Here is a 12,125-nt window from a genome sequence, read left to right on the forward strand (position 1 = left end):
GGTGTGCGTCGGGGGCAGTCGCGTAGTAGAATATTAAACGTGTTTAATATTTCTCACGACGGCTTAAGACTGTCCTCGACGATAAATCGGGTCGGGCTGCGTCGGCCGACGCTGTCTGAGTTGGCCTTTACATATTGTTATTAATGTCTGACAAAGTGACAGTTTAAACATACGTAAACACGTGTGCTTCTAGGACGCGCGCGTGTTTCTGGCCATGTTCTGATTGGTCAGTTACTAGATATTGACGCTCCCATAAGGTCCATTATTACTAATACCAAAGATAGTAAATAGCAGAAGATAGAGCAGCTTCCCAATATAGTGGAACATGCGTTCCAAAGGCAGTGTAGGTACACGGAGAGCAATTTTACCCCATCCGCGCGGCGGCGCTATATAGAAATAATAAACAGCAATAAAGGCGCCGCTCTGGTTCGTTTGTTTCCTGTAGTTTCTCCACTTAATAAAATGGTCAAATTTTACCCCATTCACGGGAGGGCGGATGTTCCATCAATTTTAATGTAAATACGCGGGAACAGCTCATTCTTCTGCTATTTAAGTTCTTTGCTAATACTACTATACTCTATATTAAATCAATACACGCTATATGTCACTCATAGCTACCAAATTAATCTTAATGTTCTAATACATTGGTGTCAATGCCGTAGCCAGCTATTGGGACAGTTCCACACAATTTTTCTAATGGGTCCACATTTTTAAAAATTGGTCCAAATTATGTAATTTTATGCATAAAATGGGTCACTTTTTGAAAAATTGGTCCAGATTTCTCATATTTAGCTTAAAACGGGTAAAATTTTTTTAAATAGGTCCAGATTTTTCAGATTTTTGCGTAAAATGAGTCCACATTGTTTGAATTTACGTGTAAAGTGGGTCCACCCTGATATTGCCCCGCACTGTTTGAAAATCCTGGCTACGGCTTTGATTGGTGTGTTTTTGTATCGACATAAAAAGTGTTTGATTATTCAGAGAGGCCAGGGAACAGTGTAGGCCTGTTGTAATAAACGTGAGTAAAACTTGATTTCGGCGCCCACCGTGCTCAGCCAATAGAGGGCGGAATAACATCAAGAATCAATCTGAAATGTGTCCCTGCGTTTTTATCAGGAAACCGTTGGCATATTTTTACCATTAATATCATTACCACCAACAATTGCAGCTTTAAACAGAAGATATAATCACCCAAAATGTATTCACTTATTCATTTAAGCCATTGGAGCCTCTCAATGTCAACTGTAGTTGTTATACGAAATACACCGAAAAACTCAATGTTGGTTTCGACACGTTCTAAGCACCAACTTGTACGCGTACCTCTAGGTCTACAAGTACCGTATTTTTGAGGCGTACGATGCTCGTTTCTGATGGGCCTGATGAACAACGTATGAAATCTGACTCAATATCACTCGTAATTCGTAATAGAGATGTCCTATCTCTTTTATGTTGTTTTAGTTTAGTGAAAATTGCTATAGGCTGCATGAGAAAAAAAAAAACATTAATAATTTGACTGACATATTTTTAAGCATGGTTTCCATAAAATTGCTACACTGCAGGTACAGCGTTTTCACTGAAATCGTTCCCCGATTCGACTTACTAATCAGAGTCGCAAAAATTTGTCAGCGATAGCTTGTAGCAATTTTATGGAAACCAGATTTAACTCGCTTATTTATGCCAAACTAGTGAGGATGCGTTGAATGAGCAAAAACGTTGCGCACATGTAGGCATACTGTGCAACAATGGCTTAATAGTTAAGCATGCCAGCTAGGCCTACCATTACCATTAACGTTGTATTGATGTTACGGACCTGTAATCTCTTGAAATTAATAACCAGTGCCTTAGTTTACGTTTTTTGGTATAATTATGAATACGATAGTCTTAAATATTGATGAACAATAACGAATTATCAAAATTATTATCTTCCATAATATTATTTATTAATTTGTTTCCAAAATAGTTGTGTGATACGTATATATTTTTTATAAATTTGAGCGTTTCGTTAACTATCAATAATTACTATGGAGATTCAGCAAGAATTGACAGTGCTGAGTGTTACCTGGTGAAGTTATTAATAAGTATATTAATTAGCTAATTGCTCGATGTGTGGGCGATGTACGCAGAGTTGAAATTACAAATACTGATTTGTTATGGAGTCAATTTTGATTATGTGTTTATAATGCGGTGCTTATAAAGTGCTGTGTAATGCCAGCACGTGGGGAAGAAGGGAAAGATATATAATGCAGGGGCGGATTTGGGGGGGGGGCCGGCCCGGCCCCGGCCCCCCCTTTTGGGAAGTCAAAAAAGAAAAAAAGAAAAAAAAGAGGGAAAAAGAAAAAAATAATAGCCTAGAATGTCTCAAATGTTATGTTCGGGCGTCTAGAACACAAAAATTTCGCGGGGGCAAGCCCCCGGACCCCCTACGACAGTGTTGTCTCAATCGGCCCAACTTTCGGCCCCCCCTTTTGGACATTTCTGGATCCGCCCCTGTAATGAACATTTCTCCAATCATTGTAAATTGTGAACGCACGAGATCTGGGGACTCATAACCGTAAGATCAACATGGCCATTTGTGGCAATGGCTAACGTTCGATTCAGCTGATTTTCAGTTGCAAAAATATTCACGGCAATTATATAAAACATACCAACAAGCAGAATCTATCACAATACCTTGTAAGCTATCTAAACATAAACAAAAAATATAAATAGAAGGAAGACAGAATTGCTACTCTACTTGAAATTAGACTGGCCCCCACTGTGTCACATTCTTTTTTAATGAATTCGAGTTATAATACGTTTTTTGGGGCAGAAAATGTAACACTCAAATTGCGCCCTCATCGTCCACAACTTTTATTAAAATATATTGGAGTGTCAGGCCTATACCATCAGCGTGTCGATGCCATGTGGGCCTATAGGTTCCGTAGTAGTACCACCAATTTGTAAGTATCATTTTGAATGTTTTAATTTAATTAAATTGGTTAATCAACTTCCAATAAAACACAGATCGAAACCAATCGGTTTTCGCTTCTTTAAGACGACAATCCTTAAGCCGGGCACTCACGCAACGTTCTCCATATGCATTCCTGTTCTAATTTTTAATTTGAAGCTAATATCGCATGTAGGGCCTACAAATACAAATTGACCCAGACTAAGCTTTACGCATTGCTTTTGTTTTATAAGTATAAACCTATTAATTAATTATTGCTTGTATTTTTATAAGGTATTTTTAATATGAAAATTAGAACGATAAAAAAAAAAGAAAACAATTATTTTACTCAAATTAAAACCTGTTTCCTTAAAATCGCTACACTGTCGGTACTGTGTTTTCAGTGCAATCGGTTTACTCTGCAGCAACCCCCGACGGAATCGGGAAGTCTCCCCGATTCTACGGACCAATCAGCAGCACCGAAAGTAGCGATTGTATGGCATCCTAGCATAATACAGGGGCGGATCCAGAGATGTCAAAAGGGGGGGCCGAAAGTGGGGCCGAAATTTGGGCCGATCGAGACAACAATGTCCTAGGGGGTCCGGGGCATGCCCCCGCGAAATTTTTGTGTTCTAGACACTCGAAAATAACATTTGAGGCGTTCTGGGCTATCATTTTTTCTTTTTCTTTCTTTTTTTCTTTCTTTTTTCTTTTTTTACCTCCTAAAAGGGCCGCCCCCCCCCCACTAAATCCGCCCCTGTAATAGGTCCGTATTAAAATGTATTTAACTCAGAGAAAGTTGATATTTTTCTTCGATCTGTAAGTTACTGAAAATTGATAACATATTATTTGGCTCTGTATAATGGGCAATTTAAAGTGTTAATTTAATTTTAGAGGTATATAAACTCAACGTTTTGATTGGAGGTGTCATTAAACGTTATGCGTTTCAATTTGTTACTGATGTTTTATACCCAGAATAAATTCAGTTCATTTAAAACGTGCTAGCCGTCCGGAATTTAAGGGAAAATCATAACACGCAATTGTTAAATATTGCACAATTATGAGAATTTCTATACTTTCTCAGAGTTAGTCATATTACATGAGAGGCCAACTGTATACCATTAACTTTCTTTCTGATTACGTTCTTTCAAAATAAGGTAAGATGGGCCGCACTACTGAAATCCTCCGTGTTTTACGTCGACATACTGATGGCATTAGGCGTCGTGACGATTATATACTCAAATACTTTCCAGTATTTTCTTAGTTTATTTGGCGATTTTATCTTATCTTAACAACAAACACATCAACATGGGCATTGTTTGCAAGTTAACAGTTTTTTAAATGTATTACGGAAGAGCTCGTTTGCAAGTGCATAACATATCGGGTTAATCGTTGAATTGATGTAACATAGCCAGTAACTCAAATTGAATATGGATTCAGGAACCGAGTCGTTGTCCCATGATTTAATTATTACAACTGTACAATATGGGCTCCATGTTAAGAAAAAAGCACCGAGAATAAATGAGAGAGTCCGGGTAGCTTTTCGCTCGCTTCTGCTTTGGCGGTCGCCCCCCGATCGCTTCTTTTTAGACTGTCGTTTTGTGTGTTCAGGCTGCTTTTTCAATAAACTTTGTTTTTTCTCGTCTTCTGTTTTTTTACGTCCTGATGATGGTAGTTTACTTTCCAGTTTCTTGTCAGACGATGATGTATCGTCGTCAACATCAGTTTCGGCCTGACGGCTTTCTTGAGGTGCACACTCGCATCGCGTCGTAGTTGAGGCCCCGTTCAAGGGCAGTGCGGAGTACCTAGTAGTTTTGCCGTTACCTGAATGAAAGGCAGAGTCAACATTACTTGTATTGTCAATTGTCGCCAATTGTGCTCCTTGCTCTGTAACAACCGTTCCAACACAATCTGGATTGGCATTACTACGTGCAGTCGCGTTTAGCTGTTGTTTATTGCGTTTCTTTCGCGTTAGTCCACGAATGATGTAGTAAATATACGAATACATAATCACCATACTCGTTAGCGGTATCCAAAAAACGCAAATGGTTGAAATAGTCATAAATAAAGGAGATTCGTACATAAATTGAATGTAGCATTGATTGGCGGGTCGAGGTTCGTTGTTAGGGTAAAAATATGGCCAACCAATGATAGATGTAAAATATAGGAGAATAGGACAAACCCAAGTTGGTATGATCATCATGATGGCGCGCTTTATTGTCATATTGTTGCGATACGATGTCGGGCTACTCACTGACCAAACTCGATCGATACTGATCATGATCAAATTCAAGACGGACGCTTCGGACACAGCGAAGTCCACGGCTGACCAAAGATCACACATAAAGGAGCTGAATGGCCAACATTTAAGAAGAATATACACTGCGTATATTGGCATGGAGAACACGCCGATGATAACATCAGCACAGGCAAGACTCAACAAAAAATAGTTGCTAGGGCGATGCAGACGGCGCTCGATCTTAAATGACATCATCACCATAACATTGCCGCCAATTGTGATTATCATTCCTACGAACACACTGAGTGATATTAACGCCAGCACTGCGTTCGACTTCTCAATCTCCCCATCCACCGGACACGAATAGTTCGGCATTTTCTGAAGATAGGAATAGTAAACAAAAATATATTTCATTAATTTTGATATCATGGTTTTAATATATCATCGTCATCAGCGGCATCAACGTTTTCATCATCGTCAGCGTATTATTTAATATGTGAGCTGTCGTGACAAAATTAACCTTGTGGTACGCCAGGTCAATTTGAAATTATTCAATAAAATATATCTGAAGTGATATTTTGACAAAAATTGGGTTTCAATTTAAATGTTTAAATTTAAAGTTTAATAGGCCTATGTATATTTCATAGTACAAAAGTTCCGAGTTGAGTTACCTTACTTAATGCAATCATTTTTTGAGGCACATTTTGTAAAGCTATTTTAATTCAAAATTAATAGGAAAACCAACACAAACCATATCAGTTGTTTGTCTTTAGAGGCGATTTTCTCTAAGTATGTTTTTAGACATAGACCTATGAACTTTAAAATGACCCTACTCCAGTTTTACTTAACTTAGGAACATGATTTAAAGGCCAAAGTAAGCTTATATATTCATCTATTTAACTATATCAATAACTTATTTTTCATTTTTCGTACCACAAGACTCATTTTGTCACGACAGCTCACATATTATTATTAATATCATCATATCATCATCATTATAACTACCAGTATTATATTAATTCAGCGCACACTCGTACAAGAGCGCCACTGTGTACATGACCGTTGTGACAAGCAGTATTATTATTAACTACAATAGTCGTACATTTAGAATGGCCATTTTGCAGGCGAATACAGTAAATATACCGCAACGCTTCTATTTTTAGGTTAGAATGTATTTGAGTTAGCACGCTTGTATATCTGTAACTTTATGGTTGATATCGTTGTTTATGTTTTGATCTTGCGAAAAGTCTCATTGTAGTTCAAGCTTGGTTCACATTCAAGAAATATTTGGACGAATTGATGCAAGCGCCTAATAGCGTTGCATGTGTTTGAGGGCAAGCAATGCTACTACGCCTAGCGTTGCATGCGTTTGAGCGCCAAAAACGCAACAACGCCTAGTAGTAGCGCTGCATGCGTTTGAGCGTAAGTAACGCAACAACACCTAAAACGTACAATAGCTTCGCGTGCAGCAACGCTGAAACGCCTAATAGTATTACTTGTGTGTGTTTGCGTCAACGCCTCAAGGGTGAACCAAACCTAATCGTTTAAGATGATGTACACTAAAAAATATTTCATTTAAAGTATGTCAGTTGACATTGAGTGATTGAATGACACACAGTTCATGTTACATTTCTAAACCTATTCATAAAGCCTGAAGCATTTTATTCTTCTACTGTTCATCTAACAAAGCAATCACGTATTTTTCATATTTTGATTTAATCTGCATGTCTGCATTTGTAATATCAACTCTAGAAGTTGTCCATCATATAGCATTTCAATTTCGTCTTAAACAGAAACATTCAAATAATATCGAGATTAAAACGTTTATATACCTATCCTATACAAGGAACGTCACCGCAAAAAAAATTGTTTCAATGCTGGAAAATATAATAATAATAATAATACAGTAATAATAATCAAGTTTTATAGACCTGTCTGTGGTTGTACGCATGCGCACACATGACAGTGTGCACACGTAATGTTCGTATCAACATACCCATAAGCCCATGTGGAATAGGCCCAATATTAACCATTTTTATTTGTCCAGGAAGATCGTCTGTCTGTGCCGACATGGTCAGTGATTTGCCATTAATTAACATCCGTTCGAAATTCTAATCAAATTAAAACTAAAGCGAATGTTTTCGAACTGTTATCATCACTCGTATTTTACTCGGTTTTGCTATGGCGAATCGCTTCACATGTCGTCACAGTGGGATTACGAAGGTTGAGTGCGCACTCTAGTTTTCGTAGCAAATCAACCAAATGGTACACTTTGTATCAGCGCACTTTAACGCAGGATCCAATTGCCCGTGCACCTGTGTTTTTAGCGTTAAATGATAATAAAAATGTTTTACATAAGCAATATTTATGTTACGGGATGAAAATTAAATGCACAGTCGGTAAGATGAAAGGTGATCCATCACCAAAATGTTTAATTATTGCAGCGAGTCGTTGTTGGGTTGATTAATGTCTGTGCGCATTGCTGTTCAACAACGGCATAGTAACCTATTTATGATCCGTTTGTTAATAGTCGTTGCGCTGTTAGGCGTATTTGTTTATAGAATTTTGTGTATACATGCACATACAAACATGTACATTCCAAATCTGAGATGGTTTGTTGCGGCGGCATGTGTTGTATGGATTTAATTCCGCCACCCTCCCCGCCCCTACTCCTCCTCCATCATCGTCGCTATCCAGCCGACTTCCCTATATGGGAACCGTAAAGCCTTTCTTTTATTTTTATTTCTATGTCTTTTAAATTGAGTTCTCGAAAATTGAACGTTCATACATGGGCCTAGACCTAAACATATTTTGATCATGTTATCATATTATAATAAAATTGAAATGTAGAATTTACCAAAGATGCATAATATTTTAATATAAAAATTAACGTAGGCCTATTTGTATCATGAAAATATTAATTTCTCGCCTAAAGGTGTTATGGTCTTACGAAGATTTACTTTGTTGAGAGAGCGTTGTCAATGAATTCTAAAAAAATAGAACGACATTGGAAACCGAATGCGAAGAAAGTTACTATCATTTAGAGACGAGAAGGCTATATATACAGTTAAATTAAAAATGTTTTCTAAGGTAAGTTTTTGAAGCGGGAGAGGATGAATTGAATTAAATGCACTCTCAAAAATCCGGAAATAGGCTATAGTTGAAATACAATTATAGCGTTTTTTATGTATAACATATCCGCTCCATTCGGCATCGAATTAGCGCACATTAGGACGTTCCTTGATGGGTCAAAAATTCAGTACGCATCCATTTGCAATTTACAGGACTTCAAATCGGTCACGTGGTACAAATGAGCTTAAATTAAATCCCCGTTGATTATTAACAAGGTGAGATGATTTAACGAATTACATAAACGCATGCGTATAATGATGTAATACCGTAGGTATTGATAATGTGGTCATTTACAAGCTTATACTCCGGAGGAACAAATTGACGCACGCGATGACAGGGGGCAAACCGATATGGGATGTTGTGTCAGTACAGTCTGTTAGGAAACACAATGGTTAAAGATATTGATAGCACGGCTCTTGAGTGGCAAGTTCAATTAAGAAACGACTCTCATGCATTCGTCGATCCCAAGGGAATCAACGAGGTTCAGTGTGAATCTCACCGAGATTTAAATTATCCATCGTGATTGGAAAATCAACGGAAAAGTTATACAATTAAGTTGATCGGTGATCTTGTTAAGGAGATGCACAGAAGTGATGCCAAGAATAGATCTGATTGCCGATACCTGATGAAGCACGTATACAGAATACCGTATATTGATCCCGGCTCTGTTGCTTCGTCGTTCCAGTAACTGATTGCCATCTTATGCTAAATAACATGTACAAACCGTTAAATCTCGGTTCTAGTTTCCAAAGAGCTGATCATGCAGGTGAATGTACTCTTGATTATTTGTTCGTCAGTTCAGGATGCCATTTAAAAATGGCTGAAATAATGTAGGTATAGCAATACTGTAATGACTAACAAATTCCTACGATATCAAACAATCGATTAATCGGAAATTAATCAATAAACCGATTGATCAGTCAATCATCCATTCAATCAATAAATAAACCATTCAGTTATTCAAAAATCGAAAACCAAAAAATAAATCGGAAAATACACAATCAATAATCGATGATTAAAATAATTAATAATCGTTTATCTACCGATGTTCAATAATCAATAAATAAACATGATCTACAAATAAAAATCGATAATTAATACTTTATAATCAGTAAGTGATAATCAAACGATTGATTGAGTTATATAATGATCAATCAATTTAATAAATCAATACAATATCTAAATTAAATTAAAAGTTTTAATAAAACTCATAATAAAATCACTGATTAAATCTCTGATACGACAACAAACGCAAAAATATATTATACGTTACTAAGATTTATGACTCACAAACATCCGCAAAGGTGAGACATTGCCTTTAGTTACGACTGTTGTATTTACAGATGGAGTGATATACTAATGCGTTGAGATGTGTTATTGGATCTAACCTTTGATGATTTTAACCTTCTGCCCGATCTTAGCATTTCGTATTCATTTATGTAGTTGGTTAAATATGTGTTCTTCGTCATTGCAGGTACTTTGCCAATAATCAAACGGATCTCATGCCTACCCCAGGACTCATTCTTGTCTAGATAAGGTCTCTATCATTATGCTTTAATAACAATAATGATGTATATAGTTGTGCGCCAGTATTCATCCAGGGAGAGGCTTATGGCGCATATATTTTGGCTAGGGACCTCAAACCAGCAACAACAGTGCAGCCACTATACCCAGATAAAGTTTTGCCAACCTTAAATAAGATTTTACTATGTTATCTCAATTTATTATTATACTGCGTATTTCAGCTTAGCTACGGTGAAACAATTTTACTTTCAACCAATCAAATACTTAGTTGAACTTAGCCAATCAGCGACGACGTTAACTCCGTTTACGAAAGTTTTGCTTAACCAGAGAGTTGGCATTCAACCGTATATTATACTGTCTTTAATGATTGAAGCGTGCCCTCTACTTAAAAACCTGGGTAAATGAAAAGTGTACTACCTGCTAAATATACAACACCTTAACTAGTTATTATCTTATTTTGTAGATTAAGATTATAGAATTGTTTCATTTGAAACAAAAACTCACAAGTAAAATTATTGCATTTTTGTTTGCCTAATTGCATTAGGCTTAAAAGTGTAATTTAGACTCATTTTTATCGAAGGACTAAAAGTGTTAAATCATATTTCTATTTATTTAGTTTATATTAGTCATTAATATTTCATTATGATAAACCTTGACTTCGGAGCATCAGTCAGCTTCGATATGATGGATCACCATTCTTAAACACTGTGTAAAGAAACTGATAAATTAAATGATTTAAAAGGAAATGAAAATGTTGTTATGCACAACTTCTCGTACAGTAACGCAAAATCACTTCCCGTAGAGACAGAATATTTACAATTTGAATGCATACCAGATAGATGCAATCCTCTCGATTTCTTTAAAGGTGGTGAAAGGGAAGACAGTATTCTGACGGTAATTTCCTTAGATGATGAGTTTGGTAATGCGGAGCTTAAAGTTGTTTACATACGTTCGGCTGCAGGTGATTGCTAACAATTGCAAGTACATACACAATCCGAGCAACATGCTATATTAGTTTTTAATTTAATTGTGTCAAAGATTACTGTTGGATGATGGCTGTGTAGCGATATCTCTTCAAAATTATATTTCTTAGCAATCAAAAGAAGTAGAGGCACAACTAGCTAGTTGGTAATAATGTAAGCCGAGTCCAATTCTAAGACCCAGTGATTATCGGTACTGATGAGTGATGACAAATAAGTAATAACCATAATGGCTACAATAAATAGTACAGTAAAGGTCTGGCCACAACATCACATTTTATGCGGCAAATACAAGTGATTTGCCCATATATGGTTGTATGACATCTTCATGATCATATAATGTGCAAATCACAGATAATTGTCGCATTAAAATTTGATAGTATGAACTGAATTTTATGAGGGCTTAAGAAGGAAAATCTTTCTTAGTTTTTTTTTTTTCTGTTTCTAAATAAAATTTTGGGTGTGACTTTATGCATACGACAGAGTAGAAACAGGATTAATCAACAGTCGACACTAGGCTTTTTTGCTTTAGGCTTACCACAGTCATGTGTAGTAGAGAAACATACTAGACTATGGTATCCTGGTATAATCTTAGATATAAGTACGTTAGCAAAAGACATAAGGTCTAAAACACGATTTTAAAAAAACGCGATATTTTTTATACGGCATTGTATTTTTTTAGGATTGCGCAAGAAGATCGAGACAGGAGAGATAAGGTTAAGCAACATTCGACACTAGGCTTTGTTGCTTTAGGCTTAGCAAAGTCATGTCTAGTATTATACGCCTAGTTTTCTAGGTAGGCCTACATTCAACAACAGCGCCCTCATAAAAGTTCAGAAAAAATCATTGACAATTTTTTTTTTCTTTACAGTATAAAGTAAAAAATAATGAAATGTCATATATTTTAAATGTAATCATATCGGTTTCATAATGGCTTTTAAAAATTTTTTAAAAAATACTAGACTATGGTATCCTGGTATATTCTTAGATATAAGTATGTTAACAAAAGACATTAGGTCTAAAACACGATAAAAAACACGATATTTTTTTATAAGTCATTGTATTTTTTTAAGATTGCGAAAGAAGGTAAAGAAGAATGTTAAAACACGGTTAGAGAGATACTTACCCAATACTCATAGGCGGATTCAGGGGCCCCAGCCTTCTCCTCCCACCAATTTATTTTCAAAATGTAAAAACAAATGGAGAAAATAATAAATGTACAATCAATTTTCCAGCCATATAGAAGTACCATAGAGATAACCTTTTCGTACCTCAACTATATAGTGGGGCTGAAGTGGTTTGAATCCCCCTTGTGTACAATTGA

At 36.3% G+C, this 12,125-nt stretch overlaps 1 protein-coding gene across 3 annotated transcripts in view; it reads right to left on the bottom strand.

Moving 5' to 3' along the window:
• Positions 1-3,655: 3,655 nt before the first annotated feature.
• LOC117111943 (muscarinic acetylcholine receptor M3-like) overlaps positions 3,656-12,125 on the bottom strand; it is a 73,374-nt gene continuing 64,904 nt past the window's right edge. For all 3 annotated transcript variants that reach the window (XM_033254991.1, XM_033254992.1, XM_033254993.1), the window contains one exon: positions 3,656-5,543. In XM_033254991.1, coding sequence (XP_033110882.1) covers positions 4,230-5,540 — 1,311 coding nt within the window. In that variant the 5' untranslated portion in view covers positions 5,541-5,543 and the 3' untranslated portion in view covers positions 3,656-4,229. The remainder of the gene's footprint in view (positions 5,544-12,125) is intronic.

The sequence above is a fragment of the Anneissia japonica genome, unplaced genomic scaffold (genome assembly GCF_011630105.1).
Source record: "Anneissia japonica isolate Jap-2015-1 unplaced genomic scaffold, ASM1163010v1 scaffold1594_len1068242_cov183, whole genome shotgun sequence".
NCBI classification, from domain to species: Eukaryota; Metazoa; Echinodermata; class Crinoidea; order Comatulida; family Comatulidae; genus Anneissia; species Anneissia japonica.